The following is a 27,420-nucleotide window of genomic DNA, read 5'->3' as shown; positions in this document are numbered from 1 at the left end:
CAGAACTCAGAGGCACCAGCGGCTCCAGCTGGGAAATGGAGTGTGGGATGGGGCTGTGAAAGCCCTGCCTGGGCTGTGCCAAGCAGGACAGACAAGCCCTGACCCCCATCCACTAAAAAACTCTCTAAAGGAGACATTCAAAAGGAATGACAATTATTTCTGTCCTCTGAGTTGGATGGACTGGAGCAATACTATCAAGAGTTTCTCAGGAGCTCTAAACAACAAAACAGCCTTTACTGGGAAATTTAGAAAAATCAGAGAAACTTTGGCAAATGTTTTAATATGGCATTCAATCAACAAAAAAAACTTCTCAAGGCATTAACTTGGCCCATTCAACTTCAGAAACTCTAAGCCTGTTCAATTTTAAGATAATCAAAATTTGCAAGAGGACAGAAACAGAAGAAGTAGACACAGAAAGAGAGAAAAATAATACTTAGAGAAGCACACACAGAGCTACCAACTCCTGGATTCCAGCAATGTTCAGCTGGAAATTCCAAGAGGAGGAAGGGTCAAGATGTGTGTTTGCCTTGTGGTCAGCCTTAAATACCCCTTGGTGTTCCTGAGCCCTTCCCCCAAGTGGGACCTGGGGTCATTTGGTCACTCAGGAGCTGGGCTGGGGCTCCAGAGGTGGCTGTGGAGCATTGCCTGTGCTGTGCCAGGGACTGGCAGACACTGCTGGGCTGGGATAGAGGCTCTGGGGGGATTGAGGTTCCAGGGCAGGGCAGTGCTGGGGTTCCAGGGCAGAGCAAGGCTGGACCTGCCCCTTCCTCCCCCACACTGAAATGTTTCCAGCCAGCAATCTCCTCCAGTCTGTCACAACAGTCAACATTGGTGGTGAAATCCCAATATGGCCATTGACACCTGCAGGAGAAGGACAGTTCTTTTCTATAGGAAGGAAAGCCCCGAGCCCCAGTGAGAAGAGACCCTGCAGGTGCCAAGCTGTCAGGCAGCCCCTGGAAGTCAAACCAGCCAGACCTGCTCCATGTTCCCTTGGATCCTTGGGACCCCACAGTGTCCCAGTGGTCTCCGTGGTTCCCAGGCCCCACAATGTCAAGTGACTCCTCTGTTCCATGAGGCCCAAAATGTCACGATGGACCTTTGGACTCTGGGGGTTTGTGGTGTCACAATGGCCTCCTTTGGCTCCACAGGGTCACAATGGAACACTGATGACACGAGGCCCTGCAGTGCCACAAAGGCCTCTTGGTTTCATGAGGCCCCACAGTGTCACAATGGTCCTCTTGGTTCTGTGGGGACCCCCAGGATCACAATGGTCTCACTGGTGCTGTAAGGCCTCACAGTGTCACAATGCTTTGCTTATTCTGTGGGGCCTCACAGTATCCCAATGGTCTCCATGATTCCATGGTGCCCCACAGTGTCACAATGGCCCCTTGGTTCCATGAAGCTGTGAAGTCTCTTAATGGTGTCTCCATGATTCCATGTGGCCTTCCAATGTCACAATGGACCTTTGGCTCCCTGGGATCTCACCATGTCACAACTATCCCTTGGTCCCATGACACCCCAAAGTGTCATAAGGGTCTCCACGGTTCCATGAGGCCCCACGGTGTCACAATGGCCCCTTGGTCCCACAGGCCCCACAGTGTCACAATGGCCCCTTGGTTCCATGGTGCCCCACAGTGTCACAATGGTCCCTTGGTTCCATGGTTCCTGTGCTGGTGCATTCCCCCCTGCCCTTCTCAGGCCCCCCTGCCAGATGAGAAATGCTCGCTGGCCTCAGCCTTGGCCAGCAGCCCCTGGGCTCAGCTCCTCTGGAGCTCAGCACAAACACGCTCTGCTCCAGGCACTGCTGCTGCCCAGCCAGCTCCTGGCTGCTTTAGGAGCAGCCCTGGGAACTGTTTGTGTTCCCTCGGTGGCACAACATCCCTGTTCTCACCCTGCCAAAGAAAGCTGCTGATGCCAAGTGCGGCCAGGATGAAACATGGCTGGGACTGCAGCCCCTCTCTTGGGGCCCTACAAACAGCACTCCAAAAGGAGCCCTTGGAGCTCTCCTGGGCCAGCGACTCCCTCTGAGTGGGGCCTCTCCGAGCCGGGAACTCTCCCGTTTGCTGCACTCGGGGATCCCCAACAACGAGGGAGCCTGGGCCGATCCCCCCACTCCTCCAGGCTCAACCCTTCCCTGCTGGGGAGATGCCAAAGCATCCCCAGGGAACATTTCCCTTTGCTCAGGGGAATTTCTCACAGGTGCCCTGCACTGACTCTCTGTGTCTGTGTGCACACAGGAGTGCCTGTGCTGGGGAAATGTGGCAGGAATGCTGCTCCCTGAGGGGTCTGACTGCCTTGGATAGCTGAGCCAGTCAGGCCTGTAGGTAAGGCTAAATCACGAGGTCTAAGCTAAGTTAAACGCTGCTAAGAGTTGTTCTCTTGCCAAGTTCCAATGTTTAATATAAGTTATAATCTAAGTTTAATATTGTTAAATATTATTCCTGTTTTAAATTGCATAGTTATAGGTTATAAGTTAGGTTAAATACTGTTAAGCTCTGTTCTTTTGCTAAATTGTTAAGTTTAATGTAGAAATTAAGGTAAAGGTATAAGGTAACTCCTATTAGGTTTTAGGTCTGTTAAGGTTTTGGGCCATATTCCTTTTATCCTTGCCCTCATTTTTTTTTGTGTCACACACACAGGGACAGTTCTCGGTTCATTTCTGGTTTGATTGCCTGGATTTTGTTTGGTTTTGTTGTTGCTTTGTTTCCTTGCTGTGCCTGAAGTGTCCAGTCAGGAGCAGAGTGACTCTTGCCAAGGAACTTTGTGCTGCTGTCACTTTAATATTAAATCTGGTTTTTGCTGGGGATTTTTTCAGCGCTCTCAAACCCTCATTGGTCACAGGGTGAAGGAGCCCTGGCCCATGCTCTGGCCCTGGGGGACATGGGGACGCTGCCGGGAGTCCCTGTCCCCCTGTCCCACCCCCCATGGCTCCAGCCCCCGTCCCCGTGTCAGGCTCTGGGGTCGATCTCGTGGAACATCCTCTGGGGGAGGCTGCGGCGCCAGGGGCAGGGGGACTTGGGGGCACAGGGGATCCCGCTGTGCACGAGCAGCGTTGGACTTCTCTGGGGGAACTGGGAGGGGGCTAGGGCAGAGTGACCTCCCCGGTGACCTCACACAGCCTCTCAGATGTCACATAGCCATCTCTGTGATGTCACACAGCCCAGTCTGTAATGTCATACAGGCCCTGTGATGCTGGGCAGTTCCGGCGCCATCCCAGCAGTGGCCTCTCCCTCCTGCCCCGTCCCTCAGCCAGTGCCACCCTTGGGGCTCTGGGCTATGGCTTCTTCTCCCTGCGCATCCCCTGCTGCCCGCCCAGGTTTTCCCGAGGAGCTGCTGCCCCTGAGCCAGAGGCTCTGCTCTGCTGCCCTGGGTACCCCAGGGTTCCCAAAACACCCCACGGCCAGGCTGGGCCCAGAGTGTCACAATGTCCCCTTGGATCCATCAGGCCCCGCAGTGTCACAATGCTCCCTGCGTTCTCTGAGGCCCCACATCACCCAGCCCAGGCCATTGCTGTGGTTCCAGTCCCTCCCAGTATGATCCCAGTGATTCCCAGTCTCTCTCAGTATATCCCACTTGATCCCAGCATGCTCCCAGTCACACCCACTTCCTCCCAGTTGCTTCCAGCATAATTCCAGTTGCCCAGAACCACTTCTAGCCACCCTCAGTGCAGTACCAGTTGCTCCCAGTACATCCCAGTTGCACCGACCATGGTCCAAACTGCCCTCAGAATGTTCCTGGTCACTCCCAGTATGATCCCAGTCCCCCTCAGTGTTGTTCCAGTTCCACCCAGTATGTTCCCAGTTGCACCTAGTCACCCCTAGTACAGTCCCGCTCACTGCCAGTATGACCTCAGTGGCCCCCATTACAGACACAGTCACTCACAGTTGCCCTCACTTGCCCCCAAAATGGTCCCAGCTGTTCCCAGTGTTGTCCCCTCCAGTATGGTGCCAGACACTCCCAGTATATTCCAATTGCCCCAGCATGCTCCATCCCAGTCACCCCAGAGTCCCCAGTATGGTTCCAGTTGCCCCCAGGATGACCTCACTCATTCCCAGTATATCCCAGTTACCTCCAGCAGGCCCCCAAACCCCCTCCCAGCACCACAAATGGCCCCAAGAGCCACAACAGCCTCTCTCAGTCCCACCAGGAGTACCTAAAACCCCTCCCAGCCCTCCATGGAGCTGAGCGGGAAAGATTGGTGGACAGGAACATCCCCAGCAAGGGTCAGCTAGGACACTTCAGCAGCAATTTGGGCATTTTGTGGGGAACACTTGGACTGGGCAGACGCAGGCCAGGGACTGGGACAGAAAACTGGAATTCCTGGAGAACAGATGAGGTCAGATGGACCCGTTCTGCTGGAACAACTACAAGAGCATGGCCATGTCCCTTGGCTTGGATGGTCCCAGAAGAACCAAATCCTCCCCTTAACCTCAAATTCACATTCAAATCCCAGTAAAATGATTCAGCTTTAGACCTCTTTACTTGATTTCTTTATTTTTACCCCAATTCTAGGTGTTTTGATGGGATAAACAAGGAGATTATTCAGGTGGGAAAAGATCTCCATGATCATCCATTATTGCTTGATGCCACCAGAAGAAAAAGTGACACAGCAGGTAAGAATTTCTTGGGCTTTAAAGTCAAAGAAACAGCTCTTCCCAATTAATTTTCAATGTTGATCAGAGTCCCAAAGGATGTTGCTGGTCTGTGTTCATCCAGGTGTCTATGGGCATCCAGGAGGATTTGAAGACCACTTTCCAGGTGTCTTCTCATCAGGGATCACAAGGAATGTGAGTCACCAGGGCTCTGACCAAAATGGGTCTTCTAAAGGGGGATGGAGTGGGAGCAGCGCATGAAGCTCTTCCTGCAGTCGGGGCAGTCACAGGGCTTCCCTTACCTGTGCATAAGTTGGTGTCGAGTCAAGTGAAAGCTCCTGGAGAAGCTCTTCCCACACTGGGGACACTCATAGGGCCTCTGCCTGGTGTGGATGTGCCGGTGCCGGACAAGGTGGGAGTTTTGCTTGAAGCCCCTCCTGCAGTCAGGGCAGCGGAAGGGCCTCTCCCCGTTGTGAATCCGCTGGTGCTTGCAGAGAGCAGAGCTCCACCTAAACCTCTTCTGACACTCGGGACACTCATAGGGCCTCTCCCCAGTGTGGATGCGTTGGTGGATGATGAGTTCTGAGCTCCAGCCGAAGCCCTTCCCACACTCCCCACACTTGTAGGGCCATTCCCCGGTGTGGATCATCTGGTGGCGGATCAGGTGGGATTTCCGCCTGAAGCTCTTCCCACACTCCGAGCACTTGTACGGCTTCTCCCCATCATGAAGCTGCTCATGGACCACCAGCTCTGAGCTCTGGCTGAAGCTCTGCCCACCTTCCTGACACTGGGTGTGTCTTTCCTCCTCAGATGACCTTGGGCTGGTTTTGCAGCCCCTCCTCCTGCGGGATCTCTGGGGCTTTTCCTCCCTGTTGGGTTCCTGTGCTGTGGAGCCAGTCAAAATGGCCTCTTCCATGAGGTTCTGCTGCGGGGATTTGTCCTTCCTGGTCTCCATCTGCAGCTCCTGCTCTGGGGGAGGAAGGACAAGGAGAGGATGGGATTTGCCAGAGGGAAGGGCAGGGAGATCCCCCGAGTGCGTCCCCAGCAGGAGGACACCGGTAGCGGGGCTGTCCTGCAGCCGGGGGCCAGGCTGGGCTGGGAGATGGAGCAGGAGAGAGGGGGAAAGGGGCACTGACTTCCTCCTCACCTGCCTGGGCATCCCAGGGCATCTTCCTCTTCCTCGCAGCCTCCTCCTCCATCTGGAAGATATTTGGAGATGGGAAATCCTGTTTTGAAAGGAAAACAAGGGATGAGCACAGTGAGTTTTGTACTGGTTTCAAAGCAAACCTGGGAGAGAGCCTAAGCCAGAAGGACAATTTAATAGGAAAATTAAGATCAAAGCTATGATACAGAAAGACTGGTTTAAACTCACAGAGTCAGGATATAACCTGACACCCTGATAATCAGGGTGGTGGTAGCAGGCTGATGAAATGGTGGCTGCAGTCCGGCTGGAGTGATGAACGTGATTCTGTCAAAGCAGTGATCCTGTAGAAGGGTCTGGTCTTCCTCTGAAGGTCCAGTGGTGGTTATGGAGCTCTTGTCCTCTGGGAATGCAGCAGGCAAGGTGATCGTGGTGTTGCAAGGGTGAGATTATATCCAGGCAGGAATGCTTGGTTCCTCCCCCTGGGCAGAGCATCCCACAATGGGATGATGTAATTTTATCAGTGCTGCAGTGACACTCAATGGCCCATTAAGAGAAGATGGCCCCTGGAGGGCGTTATCAGGGCTGAGCCATGGAAGAGATAAAGAACACTGCCCCACCTGTTGATAACAGTTTTTGGAGATGGGGACTGAAAATACTTTTGGTTACATCTGACACTGTAACCTGAAACAGTGAGGCAATCCCTGCTCGGGGTGGGGGGTGAACACCACCCCCCTTACCCAAACTGGCTCAGGTGTAAAACCCCCACCCTGGGAAGGCCACGCACACAGGGGACAATGTCACACTTGCCCTGCTCCAGGGGAGATCTCTGTTCCTGTCAGTCCCTTGCTCTCTCCCCTTTTCTCTTTCTTTCCATCTCTCTCTCTACCTCACATTTACTGTCAATAAAATCCACTTTGGATTTGGTCTCCTTAGCAGCTTAATTGCGGCAGAGGCATCTCTCCAACAATTTTGTTAACCAGATTGTGACATTATTTTTGCACAGTGAGTTCAGGGCACTGTTGTCTGACCCCAAGCGTGTTTGACAGCAGCGTGGTTCCCTCCTCTGAGAAGGTTTTGCCTCTTTCTGGAGGATCTCTTGGAAACTTGGATGCAGCTTTCTCTGAGCAACTTATGGAAGAACTTATGAGGAAAATGGCTGTTGTAGGTGGCCAGTGTAAAGATAATATTTTCTTGTCCTTCCCTGCAAAGTTTGTTAAAATCACTGAAAGAAAGGTAACAAATGATACCAGCAAGACTGACAAGCCCTACAAGAAGCCCAGCTCTAACTAAATTCCTGAATAACTCCCAAATTCACAGGTTTGGAGGTTTTGTCCAAATATGAGAATCAATATCTTTTTCCTCCCTGTCACCTTTGTCATAGCTACACAGCGCAGTCCCTTCCTTTTAATAATCTGTATTGGGCCAAATTTTCACTTTTCTTTTATTTGAACCTGCCAGCAGCTGAGCTGGAGCTGCATGGGAACTGATGAAACTTGGAATTGCCACAGAATCGCTTCTATTCTTGGTTTATTAATGTTTGGGATTTGTTTGCATTTCCATCACAAGTGACTTGTGGGAAAATGAAATATTCCTCAAAGTACTTTATGCAGAGTTATGTTTGATTTCTGCAAGTTTATTTTGTCTGGTTCCCAGGGGATATTCAAGGGGTCTCTGTCCCTTCACCCTGGGGGATGCTCAGGGGGTCTTCATCCCTCTGACCTCAGGGAAAGTTTGTGCAGGGCTGGGGACCAGGGGCTCTGTGTCCCTCTCATCGCTGAGGGTGCTCGGGGCTGGGGGGGCTCTCCGACCTTCTCATCCTTGGGGAGGCTGGGGCGTCTCTGTCCCTCTCAGCCCTGGTGTGACCCCACCCAAACATCATTGGGGTCAGAGGGACAGAGACACCCCCAAACCCCCAGAAGGGCTGAACCTGGGATTTGGTTTGGGGCTGAGGATTTAGGAAAGGGCTGGAATTGGGTCTGGGGTTGGAGTTGGGGCTGAGATTTGGATTAGAGCTGGGATTGGGGTTAAGGCAAAACATGGGATTGGCTTTAGGGCTGAGGCTGGGATTGGGTCTGGGCCTAGATAAGTTTGGCACTGGGCTGAGATTAAATACGGAACTCTGAGTGTGTCTAACCGTGGAGTGAGATTGAGACCAGGATCAGGGTCATGGTTGGGACTGAGCACACACAGAGTGGGACAGGGGGGATGTCACTGCAGGATGTCCCTGGCATCGTCCCAGCCCTCCTCAGGCACCTCCAAACATGGGGGGCAGCTGGGTGCTCCAAGATCCAGGTGCTCCCATGCAGCCCCCCAATACCAGGTGAACATTCCCTGAGGGCTGCCCTGAATGTGATCCTTGAGGCTCTGGGATCAGCCCTCACATCCCTGTGGGAGCAGCTGCAAACATGATGAGAGATTTTTCCCCTCCTCTTTCTTGTGGAAGGGTGAAGCCCAGCTGTCCTTTTCTGCTGCTGCCTCCTTCTCTCCTCAGCTGAGGATGTCAAACTCCCCAGGAGTAGGAAAATCCCCATTCCCTGTTTCCTTGTGGCTGCAGCCTGGAGCATCCGCTCAGAATGAAGAACTTTCTGACAGCCCTGCTGAATGACACCAGGAGGAGGTTGGTGAAAAAGTGAGGAAATTGTGTTTTGATTGGAAATACAAGATACAAAATTATTTATTTTCATCCCATTCATTTTCAGTCCATGGCATTTCTGTTTTCAGAGTGCTACCTTCTCAGCTGATTGTGCTTGTGTCCTCCTTTCTCTCCTGCCTTCCTTCACCTGCTCTGTTTCTCTCTCAGTGTCTCCTTTGACCCAGGGCAGCTCTTACAAAAGACCCTGCCCTGATTTAATTCCCAGTGCAGGAGCTACAACAACCATGGGTGAAGTTATGAAGGCTGGCAGTGAAATGTCACTGTAGGATCTTGCTCCACTTGGCTTTTGGGTCCTTGTTAAGAGCTTTTCCTTCAAGGTCAGGAACATCTTTTCCTGTCTGGGAACTGGAATTCCAGCCCCTGGGAGTGTGTGACATGGATCCCAGAGGGGCATTCCTGAGGCTCCCAGGGTGCTGCTCCTGCTGTGCCTCCCAAGGAGCTGTGCAGGGCAGGGGACAAGGTGCAGCAGCTGTGTGAGCTCCCAAAGCACACAGCAAAGGTGGATTTTCTGGGCATTTTCTGGCACATTCACAGCTGGAAGCAGAGGGAAGAAGGAAAGGGAAGCAAGTCCCTGACAGAATCCCGGAACTATTGGGGTAGGAAGGGACCCTGCCTGCAGGTCCCAATCCCGTGAGGGAGTGTCAAGATCCGTTTGGAGGAGCAGGGTGTCATGATGTTTCATTTACTAATCCCCAAAATGCAAAAAGGCAAACAGCAGGGGACCATCACTTTAATCACAACAAATGCACCTTTATTATAGAGTGCCAACAGCAAATGCAATGGAGGGGACAGAAAGGAAATAAAGGATAGAAAGAAAAGGAGGGGAAAGGGGATTATAGGTTCCAAGGCAGACAAAATCCTCTCTGGTCCAGGCAATGACAATCTATTTTCTTGTGTCAGGGAGAATCTCAAAATCTTGGTAATCTCAGGGGTCTTTCATGGTCCTCTGTCTAAGTGGGGGAAACAGGCAAAAGAAAATGAAAGTCTATTGAAGTAATTGAGGGGGAACAGGTAGAATGAAGAATAAGTCCATTGAAGCCACCGAGGAGGAACAGGTCATGTTTTCAGCTGTGAAAGAGAGACATTGTCTTCTTAGTCCATCAACCACACCTGGGAAACATCTCACATTGATCAGGCCAGCCCTCCTCCCTGTGGTGGGGGTCTCAGTCTCAGTCCTTGGGAGGGGCTTCAATCTCTGTCTGTCACAGTGGTCACGAGAGAGATGAGGGGTCTTCCATGAGAGATCACCAGAGTTACCCCAAAGTTCATTTGGCCAAGAGGTGGGAAAATCCGTGAGTTGAGCAGGTATCATGAAGCCGGTGTGAGCATGTAGAACAAGCCACTCCTTGACAGGTCCTTGCCAGGCCCTGCTCGAAGCAGTGGTCTGTGGTGGTACAGCAAATACACCTGCAAAAATAACCTCTCCAAGCCGGAACTCCAATCAGGGTCTCCAGGATCTCAGTCTCTGCCATTGCGGCAAACATGAGGCAAAAATGAGGGGAACTTGGGACCGTCTCTTACACAGGGTGCTGATGTCCTTTGAAGGGGAACGATCCCCACATGCGTCCAGCGCTGCAATAAATATACCATCTCTGCAACTCCTTACAGGATTTGTGGGGATTGATTTTCTATCTGCGTTTCAGCAGCAGAGCTAGCAGACTAAACAGCACATTTTACCTATGTTAGCAAGCTGCTAATACTTCAAAACAGCACATTTCACCTAAATCCAAATGGATTTCTACCCTGTTAAATTTAACCTGTAAAATACCCTGTTTCAACGCCCAAGCACATCTTGGCTGAGAGGGACAGAGCACTCCCCTGGCACAGGGGTGAGAATGATGGAGACCCCCTGGGGAATGGCTTGGGGTGATGGGGAGAGAGACACCTCCTCAGGAATGGCCTGGGATAACAGGGATAGGGACAGGGACAGACCCTGTGGAATAGCCTGGGGTGAAAGAGATGGGGACAACCCCTCAGGGAATGCCCTGGGGTAACAGGGCCAGGGACACCCCTGGGGAATGGCCTGGAGTGACAGGGAAAGGGACAACCCATCCAAGCCCCTCCCAAGCATCCCCCAGGGTGAGAAGCACAGAGACCACTCGAGCATCCCCTGGGGACCAGATTAAACAAACTTGCCAGAAATCAAACTTAACCCTACAAAAAATGCCTTGAGGAATATTTGCTCTTCCCACAAGTCACTTGTGATGAAAATGCAAACAAATCCCAAACATTAATAAACTGACAATAGAAGCAATTCTGTGGCAATTTCAAATTTCACCACTTCCGGCACAACTCCAGCTCAGCTGCTGGCAGGTTGTGATAAAAGTGGACATTTAGCCCAATACAGGTTATTAAATGGGAGGGAAAGCTCAGTGTAGCTGTCACAAAGGAGACAGGTAGCAAGAGAAAATGATTCTCACATTTGGCAAAGCCCCAAAGCTTGTGTATTCAGGAGTTATTTGGCATTTAGCTACTTTAGCAGGACTTCTTGTGGGACGTTAGTAACCTTTTGTTCCTCACTGCGTGGTGAATGATCCTTGCCAGTCTTGCTGGTATGATTTTATCCCTTTCTTCCAGTGATTTTAACAGACTTTTCAAATAAGGAAAACAAAATATTTTCTCTACACTGGCCACCCACAAGAGCCATTTTCCTCATAAATTCTCCCAAAAGTCACTCAGAGGAAGCTGCATCCAAGTTTCCAAGAGATCCTCCAGAAAGAGGCAAAACCTTCTCAGAGGAGGGAACCACGCTGCTGTCAAACACGCTTGGGGTCAGACAACAGTGCCCTGAACTCACTGTGCAAAAATAATGTCACAATCTGGTTAACAAAATTGTTGGAGAGATGCCTCTGCCGCAATTAAGCTGCTAAGGAGACCAAATCCAAAGTGGATTTTATTGACAGTAAATGTGAGGTAGAGAGAGAGATGGAAAGAAAGAGAAAAGGGGAGAGAGCAAGGGACTGACAGGAACAGAGATCTCCCCTGGAGCAGGGCAAGTGTGACATTGTCCCCTGTGTGCGTGGCCTTCCCAGGGTGGGGGTTTTACACCGGAGCCAGTTTGGGTAAGGGGGGTGGTGTTCACCCCCCACCCCGAGCAGGGATTGCCTCACTGTTTCAGGTTACAGTGTCAGATGTAACCAAAAGTGTTTTCAGTCCCCATCTCCAAAAACTGTTATCAACAGGTGGGGCAGTGTTCTTTATCTCTTCCATGGCTCAGCCCTGATAACGCCCTCCAGGGGCCATCTTCTCTTAATGGGCCATTGAGTGTCACTGCAGCACTGATAAAATTACATCATCCCATTGTGGGATGCTCTGCCCAGGGGGAGGAACCAAGCATTCCTGCCTGGATATAATCTCACCCTTGCAACACCACGATCACCTTGCCTGCTGCATTCCCAGAGGACAAGAGCTCCATAACCACCACTGGACCTTCAGAGGAAGACCAGACCCTTCTACAGGATCACTGCTTTGACAGAATCACGTTCATCACTCCAGCCGGACTGCAGCCACCATTTCATCAGCCTGCTACCACCACCCTGATTATCAGGGTGTCAGGTTATATCCTGACTCTGTGAGTTTAAACCAGTCTTTCTGTATCATAGCTTTGATCTTAATTTTCCTATTAAATTGTCCTTCTGGCTTAGGCTCTCTCCCAGGTTTGCTTTGAAACCAGTACAAAACTCACTGTGCTCATCCCTTGTTTTCCTTTCAAAACAGGATTTCCCATCTCCAAATATCTTCCAGATGGAGGAGGAGGCTGCGAGGAAGAGGAAGATGCCCTGGGATGCCCAGGCAGGTGAGGAGGAAGTCAGTGCCCCTTTCCCCCTCTCTCCTGCTCCATCTCCCAGCCCAGCCTGGCCCCCGGCTGCAGGACAGCCCCGCTACCGGTGTCCTCCTGCTGGGGACGCACTCGGGGGATCTCCCTGCCCTTCCCTCTGGCAAATCCCATCCTCTCCTTGTCCTTCCTCCCCCAGAGCAGGAGCTGCAGATGGAGACCAGGAAGGACAAATCCCCGCAGCAGAACCTCATGGAAGAGGCCATTTTGACTGGCTCCACAGCACAGGAACCCAACAGGGAGGAAAAGCCCCAGAGATCCCGCAGGAGGAGGGGCTGCAAAACCAGCCCAAGGTCATCTGAGGAGGAAAGACACACCCAGTGTCAGGAAGGTGGGCAGAGCTTCAGCCAGAGCTCAGAGCTGGTGGTCCATGAGCAGCTTCATGATGGGGAGAAGCCGTACAAGTGCTCGGAGTGTGGGAAGAGCTTCAGGCGGAAATCCCACCTGATCCGCCACCAGATGATCCACACCGGGGAATGGCCCTACAAGTGTGGGGAGTGTGGGAAGGGCTTCGGCTGGAGCTCAGAACTCATCATCCACCAACGCATCCACACTGGGGAGAGGCCCTATGAGTGTCCCGAGTGTCAGAAGAGGTTTAGGTGGAGTTCTGCTCTCTGCAAGCACCAGCGGATTCACAACGGGGATAGGCCCTTCCGCTGCCCTGACTGCAGGAGGGGCTTCAAGCAAAACTCCCACCTTGTCCGGCACCGGCACATCCACACCAGGCAGAGGCCCTATGAGTGTCCCCTGTGTGGGAAGAGCTTCTCCAGGAGCTTTCACTTGACTCGACACCAACTTAGGCACAGGTAAGGGAAGCCCTGTGACTGCCCCGACTGCAGGAAGAACTTCGTGCGCTGCTCCAACTCCATCGCCCTTTAGAAGACCAATGTTGGTCAGAGACCTGGTGACCCACATTCCTTGTGATCTCTGATGAGAAGACACCTGGAAAGTGGTCTTCAAATCCTCCTGGATGCCCATAGACACCTGGATGAACACAGACCAGCAACATCCTTTGGGACTCTGATCAACATTGAAAATTAATTGGGAAGAGCTGTTTCTTTGATTTTACAGCCCAAGAAATTCTTACCTGCTGTGTCACTTTTTCTTCTGGTGGCATCATGCAATAATGGATGATCATGGAGATCTTTTCCCACTTGAATACTCTCCATGTTTATCCCATCAGAACACCTAGAATTGGGGTAAAAATAAAGAAATCAAGTAAAGAGGTCTAAAGCTGAATCATTTTACTGGGATTTGAATGTGAATTTGAGGTTAAGGGGAGGATTTGGTTCTTCTGGGACCATCCAAGCCAAGGGACATGGCCATGCTCTTGTAGTTGTTCCAGCAGAACGGGTCCATCTGACCTCATCTGTTCTCCAGGAATTCCAGTTTTCTGTCCCAGTCCCTGGCCTGCGTCTGCCCAGTCCAAGTGTTCCCCACAAAATGCCCAAATTGCTGCTGAAGTGTCCTAGCTGACCCTTGCTGGGGATGTTCCTGTCCACCAACCTCTCCTGCTCAGCTCCATGGAGGGCTGGGAGGGGTTTTAGGTACTCCTGGTGGGACTGAGAGAGGCTGTTGTGGCTCTTGGGGCCATTTGTGGTGCTGGGAGGGGGTTTGGGGGCCTGCTGGAGGTAACTGGGATATACTGGGAATGAGTGAGGTCATCCTGGGGGCAACTGGAACCATACTGGGAACTCTGGGGTGACTGGGATGGAGCATGCTGGGGGCAACTGGGATATACTGGGAGTGTCTGGCACCATACTGGAGGTGACAACACTGAGAACAGCTGGGACCATTTTGGTGGCAAGTGAGGGCAACTGCGAGTGACTGTGTCTATATTGGGGACCACTGAGGTCATACTGGCAGTGAGCGGGACTGTACTAGGGGTGACTAGGTACAACTGGGATCATACTGGGTGGAACTAGGATGACACTGAGGGGGACTGGGATCATACTGGGAGTGACCAGGAACATGCTGAGGGCAGTTTGGACCATGGTTGGTGCAATTGGGATATCCTGGGAGTAGCTGGTACTGCACTGAACGTGGCTAGGAGTGGTTCTGGGCAACTGGAATTATGCTGGAAGCAACTGGGAAGAAGTGGGAGTGACTGGGAGCATGCTGGGATCAAGTGGGATATACTGAGAGAGACTGGGAATCACTGGGATCATACTGGGAGGGACTGGAACCACAGCAATGGCCTGGGCTGGGTGATGTGGGGCCTCAGAGAGCGCAGGGAGCATTGTGACACTGCGGGGCCTGATGGATCCAAGGGGACATTGTGACACTCTGGGCCCAGCCTGGCCGTGGGGTGCTTTGGGAGCCCCGGGGTACCCAGGGCAGCAGAGCAGAGCCCCTGGCTCAGGGGCAGCAGCTCCTCGGGAAAACCTGGGCGGGCAGCAGGGGATGCCCAGGGAGAAGAGGAAGCCAAGGCCCAGAGGCCCAAGAGTGGCACCGGCTGAGGGACGGGGCAGGAGGGAGAGGCCACTGCTGGGATGGCGCCGGAACTGCCCAGCATCACAGGGCCTGTATGACATTACAGACTGGGCTGTGTGACATCACAGAGATGGCTATGTGACATCTGAGAGGCTGTGTGAGGTCACTGGGGAGGTCACTCTGCCCCAGCCCCCCTCCCAGTTCCCCCAGAGAAGTCCAACACTGCTCATGCACAGCGGGGTCCCCTGTCCCCCAAGTCCCCCTGCCCCTGGTGCCGCAGCCTCCCCCAGAGGATGTTCCACGAGATCGACCCCAGAGCCTGACACGGGGACGGGGGCTGGAGCCATGGGGGGTGGGACAGGGGGACAGGGATCCCCGGCAGCATACCCGTGTCCCCCAGGGCCAGAGCCTGGGCCAGGGCTCCTTCACCCTGTGACCAACGAGGGCTTGAGAGCGGCGAAAAAATCCCCAGCAAAAACCAGATTTAATATTAAAGTGACAGCAGCACAAAGTTCCTTGGCAAGAGTCACCTGACTGGACACTTCAGGCACAGCAAGGAAGCAAAGCTACAACAAAAGAAAAAAAATCCAGGCAATAAAACCAGAAATTAAACACAAACTGTCCCTGTGTGAGTGTGACACAAGGACAGTGGTGTCAAGGATAAAAGGAATATGGCCCAAAAGCTGAACACCTCAAACTTAACAGGACTTAACCTTAACTTCTACTTTAAATTTCACAATTAAGCAAAAGAAATGAGCTTAACAGTATTTAACGTAATTTATAACCTATGACTTTGCATTTTAACAGAGGAATAAGATTTAACAATATTCAACTTAGCTTATAACTTCTATTAAGTGTAACAACTTAGCAAAAGAACAACTCTTAGCAGCATTTCACTTAGGTTATTCCTCATGACTTAACCTCACTTAGAGGCCTGACTGGCTCAGCCATTCAAGGCACTCAGACCCCTCAGATGGCAGCATTTCTGCCACATTTCCCCAGCACAGGCACTCCTGAGTGCACACAGACACAGAGAGTCAGTGCAGGGCACCTGTGAGAAATTCCCCTGAGGGCAGGGAAATGCTCCCTGAGGATGCTTTGGCATCTCCCCAGCAGGGAAGGGTTGAGCCTGGAGGAGTGGGGGGATCGGCCCAGGCTCCCTCGTTGTTGGGATCCCCGAGTGCAGCAAACGGGAGAGTTCCCGGCTCGGAGAGGCCCCACTCAGAGGGAGTCACTGGCCCAGGAGAGCTCCAAGGGCTCCTTTTGGAGCGCTGTTTGTAGGGCCCCAAGAGAGGGGCTGCAGTCCCAGCCATGTTTCATCCTGGCCGCACTTGGCATCAGCAGCTTTCTTTGGCAGGGTGAGAACAGGGATGTTGTGCCACCGAGGGAACACAAACAGTTCCCAGGGCTGCTCCTAAAGCAGCCAGGAGCTGGCTGGGCAACAGCAGTGCCTGGAGCAGAGTGTGTTTGTGCTGAGCTCCAGAGGAGCTGAGCCCAGGGGCTGCTGGCCAAGGCTGAGGCCAGCGAGCATTTCTCATCTGGCAGGGCGGCCTGAGAAGGGGAGGGGGGAATGCACCAGCACAGGAACCATGGAACCAAGGGACCATTGTGACACTGTGGGGCACCATGGAACCAAGGGGCCATTGTGACACTGTGGGGCCTGTGAGCCCCAGGGACCATTGTGACACTGTGGGACCTGTGAGACCAAGGGACCACTGTGACACTGTGTGGCACCATGGAATGTCGGGATCATTGCGACACTGAGAGGCCCCATCAAACCAAGGGTCCATTTTGACACCACAGGGCCTCATGGAACCGTGGAGACCATTATGACTCTTTGGGGTGTCATGGGCCCAAGGGACGATTGTGACATGGCGAGACACCAGGGGGCCAAAGGTCCATTGTGACATTGCAAGACCTCATGGAGTCATGGAGACACCATTAAGAGACTTCACAGCCTCATGGAACCAAGGGACCATTGTGACACTGTGGGGCACCATGGAACCAAGGAGACCATTGTGACATTGAGGCGACTCATGGGATCATGGAATACATTGGGATACTATGAGGGCCCATGGAATAAGCAAAGCATTGTGACACTGTGAGGCCTCATGGCACCAGTGAGACCATTGTGACCCTGGGGGTCCCCACAGAACCAAGAGGACCATTGTGACACTCTGGGGCCTCGTGAAACCAAGAGGCCTTTGTGGCACTGCAGGGCTGCAGGGAACCAAAGGTCCATTGTGACACTGCAGGGCCTCGTGTCATCAGTGTTCCATTGTGACCCTGTGGAGCCAAAGGAGACCATTGTGACACCACAAACCCCCAGGGCCCAAAGGTCCATTGTGACACTGTGGGCCTCATGGAACAGAGGAGTCACGTGGCATTGTGGAGCCTGGGGAACCTCAGAGACCATTGTGACACTTGAGGGCCCCAAGGAACCAAGGGAACACGAAACAGGTCTGGCTGGTTTGGCCTCCAGGGGCTGCCTGACATCTTGGCACCTGCAGGGTCTCTTCTCATCTGCTATTGAAGCACTGGGGCTCGGGGCTTTCCTTCCTATGGAAAAGAACTCTCCTTCTCCTCTAGGCACCCATGGCCAGAATTGGGGTTTCACCTCCATTTCCTTATATCCAGGGATTGTTCCCATGGACATATTGCCAGGACAAATCTGGCAGGCAGTCGTTTGGTAAGGGTCACTGCTTATCTGCCTCCAAAACACGAGGGAAGGCTCCAAACTTTCCTTCCTTTGGGAAAGAACTGTCCTGCTTCTCCAGGTGCCATGGCCAAAATTGAGATTGTCTCCAAAATTCCGTATCTCCAAAGATTGCCCCCAGACAAAATCTGCCTCTCCTGAAAAGTCTGGCTGGCCTTGGCCTAATGAGGCTCTCACCTGCCTTCCAAACAGTGGGGCTCTGTGCTTTCCTTCCTATGGAAAAGAACTGTCCTTCTCCTGCAGGTGCCAATGGCCATATTGGGATTTCACCTCCAATGCTGACTGTTGTGACAGACTGGAGGGGATTGTTGGCTGGAAACTTTTCATGTGTGGGGGAGGAAGGAGCAGGTCCAGCCTTGCCCTGCCCTGGAACCCCAGCCCTGCCCTGCCCTGGAACCCCAATCCCCCCAGAGCCTCTATCCCAGCCCAGCAGTGTCTGCCAGTCCCTGGCATAGCACAGGCAATGCTCCACAGCCACCTCTGGAGCCCCAGCCCAGCTCCTGAGTGACCAAATGACCCCAAGTCCCACCTGGGGGAAGGGCCCAGGAAGACCAAGGGGTATTTAAGGCTGACCACAAGGCAAGCACACACCTGGACCCTACCTCCTCTTGGAATTTCCATCTGAACATTGCTGGAATCCAGGAGTTGGTAGCTGTGTGTGTGTGCTTCTCTGTATCTTATTTTTCTCTCTTTCTGTATCTATTTCTTCTATTTCTGTACTCTTGCAAATATTGATTAACATAAAATTGAACAGGCTGAGAGTTTGTGAAGTTGAGTGAGCCAAGTTAATGCTTTGAGAAGTTGTTATTTTTGTTGCTTGAATGTGATATTAAAACTCTTGCCAAAGTTTCTCTGATTTTTCTAAATTTCCCAGTAAAGGCTGTTTTGTTGTTTTGAGCTCCTGAGAAACTCTTGATAGTATTGCTCCAGTGCATCCAACTCAGAACACACAAAAAATTGTCATTTCTTTTAAATGTCTCCTTGAGAGAGTTTTTAGTGGATGGGGGTCAAGGCTTCTGTGTCCTGCTTGGCACAGCCCAGGCAGGGCTTTCCCAGCCCCATCCCACACTCCATTTCCCAGCTGGAGCCGCTGGTGCCTCTGAGTTCTGCTGCCCCAGCCCCACGGACGCTGTCCTTGTCTGCCCATTCCCCCAGGGTCTCTGGGCAGGGATGGCCTCAGTGGGGGCTGCTGACATCCTCAGCAACTTGGAGGCTGCTGCTGAATTTTAGTGCTCCAGAGGCTTCTTCAGCCTTCAGCTCTTCAGTTCAGGAATTCAGTGCCCCAGGGCTCATTAACATTCAGAACACATTAACAAGCCAAGCCTCTGGGAATAATTTGATTTAAGTTATCAAGTCTTCTGTGGTTAATTCAACATGTTTCAGAACCATACTCAGAGTGAATGCATTATTTTTACAAAGACAGTGACAAAAGTTTTTTAGGTCCTGTTTTTGGTTTTTGTTTTTTTTTTATTGTTAATACATTGATATGTGCAATCTCCAATGGACACTGAAACCAAGCACCTCCTCATGGAGTTTGAATAGATATGAAAATCAAGAGCCTTTATGGCTGACAATCCATCAGATTCTGTCCCTACCCCCACCCCACCATTTCCCCATCCCAGCCCTGGCACTCAGAGCAGCCTTGTGCAAATCTGAGCTCCCTCCAGCCCAGGCTGCACCTGCAGGTTTCAGCTCCTGGGCTCCAACTCCCACCTGCTTTCCTTGGAGAAGGAGCTGCCCCAGACACAGAGGGATGTTCATTTATTGCCAGCCAACAAAGCCAAGGGAAGGCACAGCTCCATCAAATGCACCAATCATTCCTCTGCTAGTTACTAAATCCACTGTGCACAGCAGACAGTCTCAGAGCAAAGGAAAATACCTTCTGTGCCCAGCACAGATCCCAAGGTCCCCCCAAACCCTCCCTGCCCCGATTCTGCCCAGATTTGCTCTTTGCACACATGAGTCACAGGCTGGAGGCAGGAGCTCCCTCCATGCCCAGAGGGAGGAAAAGAGGGAAAGCGGATGAAGAGCTCTCCTGTGCAGAGCCAAGGTCCAAGTGCAGCCCCTGCAGTGGGAACCACAACTCATCAGGTTTGTGTCCTTTGGGCTCAGGGACTGGTGACACTCAGAGGCACAGAAAGATTTCTTGCCGACAAACACAAGTTGCACATTTGAACAGTTTAATAACCATCACAACTCTTCCCTCAGCTCTCTGGGATGTCCCAGCAGCATCTGACATGTCCCCATCCCCAAGGGATTTCCATATAGGTACAGCTTCAGATAAACATATAAGAAAATGTAATTATGTGATAGATATAAACACAATAAGGATATTGACTGATACGATATTTATATTAACTTTAGAAAAAATGAACAACTCCCTGAAGCTCAAAGCATGAAACCAGTCGTTTGAGAGGAACTTGAATGACCAGAAAGCATCTGGAGGTGTAAATCTGGGAGCAGCAGGATGTACATTGATCCATCTGGCCTGGTGAAGAGATGCCCTTAGACATGGCCATTTCAACAGGAGAGCTGGAAACACCTGAAGGAAAAGGGAGAGCAAGGAATAAACAGAATATTGGCGACACAAGTGGAAGGCAATGTCAGTATTTCTCCTCCTGCCATTAGTACAGGAAATTCCTGTTCCTGGACAGACAACTTTTGTCTTTCTTAAAAGTACTGAACTAACCCAGAAAATAAAAAAAATCCGTCCATAGTATGAAAAGTACAAGTATTAAAACCTGAGCCCCCTTCCAGACAGACATCAGCTATGTGCCCATGAACAGGCAGTGCCACTTGTGCCCTGAGGTGCCGAGCTGGGATTGGATCTCTCAGAGAGGAGCTGAGGGAGAGCAGAGCACCTTGCAAGCTGCAGGTCCCTGCCAGCCCCGCAGGGCTCCTGTGCCATCAACATCTGCTCTGCTCCAGTCTGGAACAGGGCCCAGCACGGTGCCAGGATCATCAGAGAGCTGAGGTGTGTGCTGGAATTCCATGCCCTCCCCATGGCGCATCAGCCCTGCATTTCCCTGCTCCAGCCTTGGTCTCCAGCACAGCCATGGAGGCTCTTTGGGCTCCTGAGTGTTCCTGCAGCCCCCAAGAGCAGCTGAGCTCTGCCTTGGGCACAGGCAGCCCTGGCCAGCGCAGGCCATGCTCAGCAATTCCTTGTCTGTGCCCGGCCTTGCTGCCAGCCCCGGCAGCGGCTGCGTGGCCCCTCTGTGGCCCTGTGCTGGCCCAGCCATGGTGCCACAGCCCCTGTGCAGCCCAGCCCAGGACAGGAGCATTGCGGCTGGGAACGGCCCCTGTGCCGTGGGACCCTGGGCAGCCTTGGGGCTCTGTGCCCCATGGCCTCCCTGCTGGGCAGCCTCTGCCAGCTCCTGCCGAGCCCGTGGCACCTGTGGGGCTGCACAGACAGCCCTGCCCGGGCTCTGCCGGCCTCTGGGCCAGCAGAGAGGCGGCCAGGGCTGGCCATGGCCGGGAACAGGCCCTGAGCCCCGCAGGAGGATGGAGCTGGGCCACAGCCAAACTCAGCCCAGGGCAGAGCTGGGCTCAGCAGCCAGGGCTGCCCAGGGCTGGCACAGACAGAGGCTGGCGCTGACAAATGTCCTGGGCCCCTCCCTGCTCTGTCCGTGCCCAAGGGCACAGAGCAGCCTCCTCTCTCGGGCTCTTGCCTGTTTTCAATGCCTGCCCAGGCGCTGGCCCTGCCCCACAAGGCCTGGGCTGAGTCCTGCCCCTGCCCGCTCAGCCAGGCTGAGATGGACACTGATGGTTTCTGTGCCAGGCTCTCCCAGCCCAGCCCAGCTCCCTGCCAGCTCTGCCAGCTGCCCTGAGCTCTGGGCAGCACCAAGGGCCTCTCCCCAGCACAGCCCAGCCGGCTCTGGCCCCACAGCTCTGCTCAGCCCAGGCTGCTCTGGGCACTGCCCCACGGCCTCAGCCCCTGCCAAGGGCACAGCAGCAGCTGCAGCTCAGCCAGGACTCAGCCCCACCATGGGGGAAGGGGCTTGGCCAAGGCCAAAGGAGCTCCCTGGCTGCCCTGCTCCCCTCTGCCTGAGGTGCTGAGAGCTCTGCAGCCCCTCCTGCCATCCCATCTGCCCAGGCCAGCACAAGAGCCCCGGCCCTGGGGCCCTCCAGAGCTGCTCCTGCTCCAGGCCCAGGGCCCATCCCAGAGCTGGGGCAGCCACAAAGCTGTGCCCATTTCTGCTCATTGCTGCTCTGATGGGGATGCATCCTCAGTCACTTGGAGGTTGCTGATGAATTTTACTACTCCAGAGTCCTCTTCTTTCTTGAGCTCTTCAGTTCAGGAATTCAGTGAGAATAGCTCATAAATATTTTTTCAAAATGTGCGAAAAAGAAAAGCTCCTGGGATTATATTAAGTTTTCAATACTTCTGTGGTTAATGAAACAGATTTCGGAAGTGTATTCAAAGTGAATATACTGTATTGAAAACAATGCTTAGAGAGCAGTTTTGTCCTGTTTTCTTTTCCTTTTTATAGATTTATATCAGCAATGTCCCAATTGATACTGACCCCCTGCACCTCCTATTGTAGTCTGAATAGATATGAAAATCAAGACTCTTCATGTCTGACAATCAATAACACTTTGTCCCCAGTCCCTCCCCACAATATTCTGAGGCATTTCTGAGACCCACAGGAATCAATGACTCTGAGAATGGAGGGAAATATTGTTATTCTGTGGTGCCCCGTGGAACCAAGGATCCCTGGTGACACTGCAGGATCTTGAGCCGCCAGGGCTCCATTGTGACACTGCAGCACCAAGGAATTCCTTGTGGCATTCTGAGGCTGCATCGAACCAAGAGGCCACTGTGACCTTGCAGGCCCTTGTGGAACCATGCAGAGCTTTGTGACAGAGCAGGACCTGGTGTCATGATGGGGCCACTGTGACCCTGCAGGGCTCCAGTGACCCAAGAGGCCTGAGCTGTTCCTCAGGGACTCATAGAATGAATGAAACATGTTTGACACCGTGGTGGCTCTTGGGACCAAGAGGCCATTGTGACACTGTGGGACCAAGGAGAGCATTGCTGCCCTGCCAGACCTCATGGAACCAAGGATCCACCGTGACACTGCAGGGCCTTGGGGGACCACGGTGACATTGTGACACTGCAGGGCCCAAGGATCCAAGGGACTTTGTGACACCAAGGGGTCCCGTGGAACCAAAGGGACATTGTGACACTGGGAGGCCTCATGGAATCATGGAGACCATTGGGACACTCTGGGGCCTCATGGAACCATGGATGACAGCAAGTTGTCTGGGAGTGTGGATCTGCTGAAGGGTAGGAGGGCTCTGCACAGGGCCTTGGACAGGCTGGATCCAGGGCCCAAATCCAACAAGGTGAGGTCTAACAAGTCCAAGTGCCGAGTCCTGCACTTTGGCCACAACAACCCCTGCAGTGCTACAGGCTGGGGACAGAGGGGCTGGACAGCAGCCAGGCAGAAAGGGACCTGCAGGGACTGATGGACAGCAGACTGGACATGAGCCAGCAGAGTGCCCAGGTGGCCAAGAAGGCCAATGGCTCCTGGCCTGGATCAGGAATGGTGTGGTCAGCAGTGATTCTTCCCCTGTGCTTGGCATATTCTGGGCAGCACCTCGAGTGTTGTGTCCAGTTCTGGGACCCCCAATTTAGGAAGGACATGGAGGGGCTGGAGCATGTCCAGAGAAGGGCAACAAGGCTGGTGAGGGGTCTGGAGCACAAGTCCTGTGAGGAGCGGCTGAGGGGGCTGGGATTGTTGATCCTGGAGAAGAGGAGGCTCAGGGGAGACAAGGCTATGTCAGGGCACAGCTTGGACTTGATGATGTTCAAGGTCTTTTCCAGCCTTGCTGATTCTGGGATTCTCTGAATCCACCCTTGGAGCAGTCACAGGAGGAGCCCTGGGCCTCCTCTTCAGAAGCTCCAGCAGCCCAGGTCCCTCAGCTTCTCCTCACAGCCCCAAAGCCCATCCTGTCAGTCCTGCAGAGCCTCTGCAGCTCCTCCTCACTGCTCAGAACAGGGAGCCCCACAGCCAGACACAGCAGCCCAGATGTGCCCCCCTGGCCTGGGGTGCCTCTGGCAAGGGAGCAGCACCAGGCACTGCAGGAGCCTGCAGACAATTCCTGCAGCACTTGTGGGATGATCCTGCTCCCCAAGGGACGTTCCCATGGTGCCAAGTCAGGAACTGCAATGGGGAGTGGGGCCAGAGAGGAAAGGGCAAACAGGGATGGGCTGTGTGCAGGGGAGGGAGCAAGGCAGGGCAAGAGGAAGAAATCTGTATCAGGAAGAGTAAAGAAAGCAAAGGTGAAGCCAAGGAAATGCTCAGGGCAGTTTGGGGGTGGCTGCCAGTCAGCCCTGGCTCTGAGCAGCAGCGTCTGCAGTGGCACAGGAAACTCCCAGCTGATGGGAACAAACTTTCTGGCTGACTGCAGAGGCCAGGACAAAGCTGAGTGGTTTCCCTGGTGTCCCCCAGCCCTTCCTGGCCCCGGGGGCTGATGGCATTTGTGCTGCTTCAGGTTCATGTCCCCACAGCACCAGCCTGGGGGTGCTCCTGCCTGCTGTGTGCAATGCAAACAGGGGCTGCTGAGCCAGTGCTGCCGTGTCTGTGCCTGCAAGGATGCGGCACCTCTGTGAGCTGGGGGAGAGGCCCGGGCTGCAGAGGGGGGATGTTGTTGGCAGCTCCATGAGGATGCCCTGGGATGCTGCCCTGGGCTGTGCAGTGCACTGGGGATGGATCAGCCCCTGCTATGCTGCTCCTTCCCATCTCCCCCAGGGCCCTTGCAGAGCACCAGCCGTGCTGTTTGCCCCCAGCCTGCCCACGGCCAGCCTGGGGCTGCTCACGGGGGTTTTCTGTGCTGAGCATTGGCCTGGCCGTGTTCTTGAGAGAGCCTGGGCAAGGAGCCTGGAGCCCCCAGGCCCTGGCCTGAGGCGTCAGCGCTGCCCCAGCAGTGCCCATGGCCTGTCCCTGCTGCAGCCCCGGCACTGCCACCCCCAGGACTGTGCCCGGCCCCGAGAGCACTCAGGCCCTGCAGCAACACCAGGGCCACCAGGGCAGCGGGGCAGGGCCACGGGAGCAGCACTGGCAGCACCAAGTGCTGCTGCTCCTGGGCACAGCTGCTGTGCCAGCCCTGATCTGCCCCAGCTCTGCACACAGACATTGCTGCTGCAGCTCCAGAGAAGGCAACAAAAGGGCATCGCTGCAGAAAACTGTGCTGGGAGATCCTTTAGTTCCTTGAAAGCCACTGAGAGCACAATCCCTCTTTGAACACAGTCTGTGGGCACAGGGAAGGTGTAGAGAAACAAAATGAGAAATGGCACAAGGAATGACATTTCGTCGTGGACAACATTAAAATGTAAAACAAAGAAAAAGAACCTCCAAATGAAACCACAACAAGTATCAAAATGACTTTTATTAAAAGTTATTTGCAGAAATTGGCCAGCAGTTTAATGTTTCTGAAAGCATCCAGTCATCAGTCTCCTCACTTCAGCCTTGAGCTCCTGGTTCCTCAGGCTGTAGATGAGGGGGTTCAGGGCTGGAGGCACCACTGAGTACAGAACTGACAGGGACAGATCCAGGGATGGGGAGGAGATGGAAGGGGGCTTCAGGTAGGTAACTGTGCCAGTGCTGATGAACAGAGAGACCACGGCCAGGTGAGGGAGGCAGGTGGAAAAGGCTTTGTGCCGTCCCTGCTCAGAGAGGATCCTCAGCACAGCCCTGAAGATCTGCACATAAGAGAAAATAATGAACACAAAACAACCAAATAGTAAAGAAATGGAAAACACAATGAACCCAAATTCCTTTAGGTATGATTGTGAGCAGGAGAACTTGAGGATCTGTGGGATTTCACAAAAGAACTGGCCCAGGGCATTGCCATGGCACAGGGGCAGGGAAAATGTATTGGCTGTGTGCAGCAGAGCATTGAGAAAGGCACTGGCCCAGGCAGCTGCTGCCATGTGGGCACAAGCTCTGCTGCCCAGGAGGGTCCTGTAGTGCAGGGGTTTGCAGATGGACACGTAGCGGTCATAGCACATGATGGTCAGGAGGCAAAACTCCGATACAATGAAGAAGAGAAAGAAAAAGAGCTGTGCAGCACATCCTGAGTAGGAGATGGTGCTGGTGTCCCAGAGGGAATTGTGCATGGCTTTGGGGAGAGTGGTGCAGATGGAGCCCAGGTCGCTGAGGGCCAGGTTGAGCAGGAAGAAGAACATGGGCGTGTGCAGGTGGTGGCCGCAGGCTACGGCGCTGATGATGAGGCCGTTGCCCAGGAGGGCAGCCAGGGAGATGCCCAGGAAGAGGCAGAAGTGCAGGAGCTGCAGCTGCCGCGTGTCTGCCAGTGCCAGCAGGAGGAAGTGGCTGATGGAGCTGCTGTTGGACATTTGCTGTGGCTGCACATGGGCACCTGTTCATGGAGAAAGGACAGGGACAAGTCAGGAGAGGCTGCTTGGAGCCAAACCTGGGCCATTCCCTGCAGCCTGTCCTGCTGGGACTCACCCACCCTTGTTCCTGCTCTGGGAAAACCTTCACCCAGGTCCCTGCCTGAGCTCCAGTTGTGCTGGCTGAGTGTGCCAGGAGCAGCCAGGCCTGTGTGTGGGGGCTCTCGAGGAGCCATCCCTGCCCTGCTGCCCTGGGTTTGTGGCCCTGTGGCAGAGGGACATGGCTGGATATTCAGGATTTGTCACAGGAATCACTCCTAATGCAGAAAGGCTTGGTACCATCTGCATGCTCACTTCTAGGGGAAAAAGACGGCAGGAGTTGGTTTAAGGAATTGTTATCCTACCCATAGATCATTCCTTTCTCTCTGAGGTCAGAAATCCCCAGCATTCCTGCTGCACTCAGAGTTTGCCACTGAGAGATGAAAGAGGCAAAGGATTCCCCGTGGCTGAGGGAAGGTGAGAGGCTGGGTGGGTTTGTTCCCCCAGCACTGCTTTGTTCAGCCCCCTCTGCTTCCCTGAGCATCTCCCTGGGCCTGGACATCCCCTCCTGAGAGGTGCCTTGTCCCTGCCAGCGCTCACAGAGCCCATCCCACCCTGTGTGCCCTCGGCCCGGCCCTACAGAAACCTGCCTGTGTGCAGGGCCCTGGCTGGGGCAGGCTCTGTGTGCAGCTGGGCAAGGGCAGCTCAGGAGAGCCCTGCTGGGCCCTGCAGAGGTGATGCTGCTGCTGCCCAGGGCTGAGGAGGGGATGAAGGCCCTTTGGGAGGCTCCCAGCAGAGACACTGACCACCCAAAGTCACAGTTCTGGAGTCTCTGTGAATGTTCAAACATTCCTTTGATGATCCTGTGTGTCCCTTTCAACTCAGAATGTTCTGTGATTCTGGGATTACAATTCCTGTTCTGCTTCTCTCATCCCCCTGTTGTCTATAATCAAAAGAGAAAAAAAGAACCCTTGCAACAGTGTTAGAACAGTGAAGTTAAAACCAGAACTTCATTGGAAGCTTCCAGGTGTCCCAGTGGGGATGAGGCACACCCAGCCCCTGATTTCAACAATTTGTTAATGTTGATTATTTAGGATATTTAACAGGAACATCCAATGGGAGATTCAGTACCCAGTTACACACCCCTGGCTCAACCCACTGGAATAAGTCCAGGGCCTTTCTTTGTCCCAGTTTTTCTTATCACTGCTCACATTCAAAACCCAAAATACTCTTCTTGTGGGTTCTTTCTCTGATAAAAAGATTATATAGCACTTTAAAAATGTATTTAGACAGGTTATAGTTCTAAAATCTAAGAGAAGGTAAGGAAACATACTAGAGTTAATTAAGGATCATAAATACATTAAATATATAATAGTAGTTAAAAAGAGTTATTTCAGAGTTTAATAGAGTTAGTTAAGGATTATAATTTTAAAACTACGTAACAGTAATTTACAGAACTATGAATATATGAAAAATATATAAAAAGCAAAAATATTTTTATCATCATCACAAATTTATCATCTTTCTCCAAGCAGAAAATTGAAAACACTCTCAGGAAAGCTCCTGACCTTTACAGCAAACCCAGGCTTACCTTCTTTGGGAAGTGCCCTCTGGAGCTGGTCTGGAGCTGGAGCAGTCCTGCCCCAGCCAGC

General features: G+C 53.0%; 2 protein-coding genes across 2 annotated transcripts in view; one reads left to right on the top strand and one right to left on the bottom strand.

Moving 5' to 3' along the window:
* LOC144246964 (uncharacterized) overlaps positions 1-13,034 on the top strand; it is a 418,663-nt gene extending 405,629 nt beyond the window's left edge. Inside the window, exon 5 of the mRNA XM_077785995.1 lies at positions 12,618-13,034. Within this exon, the coding sequence (XP_077642121.1) occupies positions 12,618-13,034 (417 nt within the window). The remainder of the gene's footprint in view (positions 1-12,617) is intronic.
* An 11,765-nt stretch (positions 13,035-24,799) lies between these two features.
* LOC144246944 (olfactory receptor 14J1-like) lies at positions 24,800-25,766 on the bottom strand. The gene has a single exon (XM_077785822.1). It carries the CDS (start codon positions 25,730-25,732, stop codon positions 24,800-24,802), a length of 933 nt encoding a protein of 310 aa, XP_077641948.1. The 5' UTR covers positions 25,733-25,766.
* Positions 25,767-27,420: the final 1,654 nt, after the last annotated feature.

Source organism: Lonchura striata, chromosome 11 (genome assembly GCF_046129695.1).
Source record: "Lonchura striata isolate bLonStr1 chromosome 11, bLonStr1.mat, whole genome shotgun sequence".
NCBI classification, from domain to species: domain Eukaryota; kingdom Metazoa; phylum Chordata; class Aves; order Passeriformes; family Estrildidae; genus Lonchura; species Lonchura striata.
This window is presented reverse-complemented; position numbering and strand designations above follow the sequence as displayed.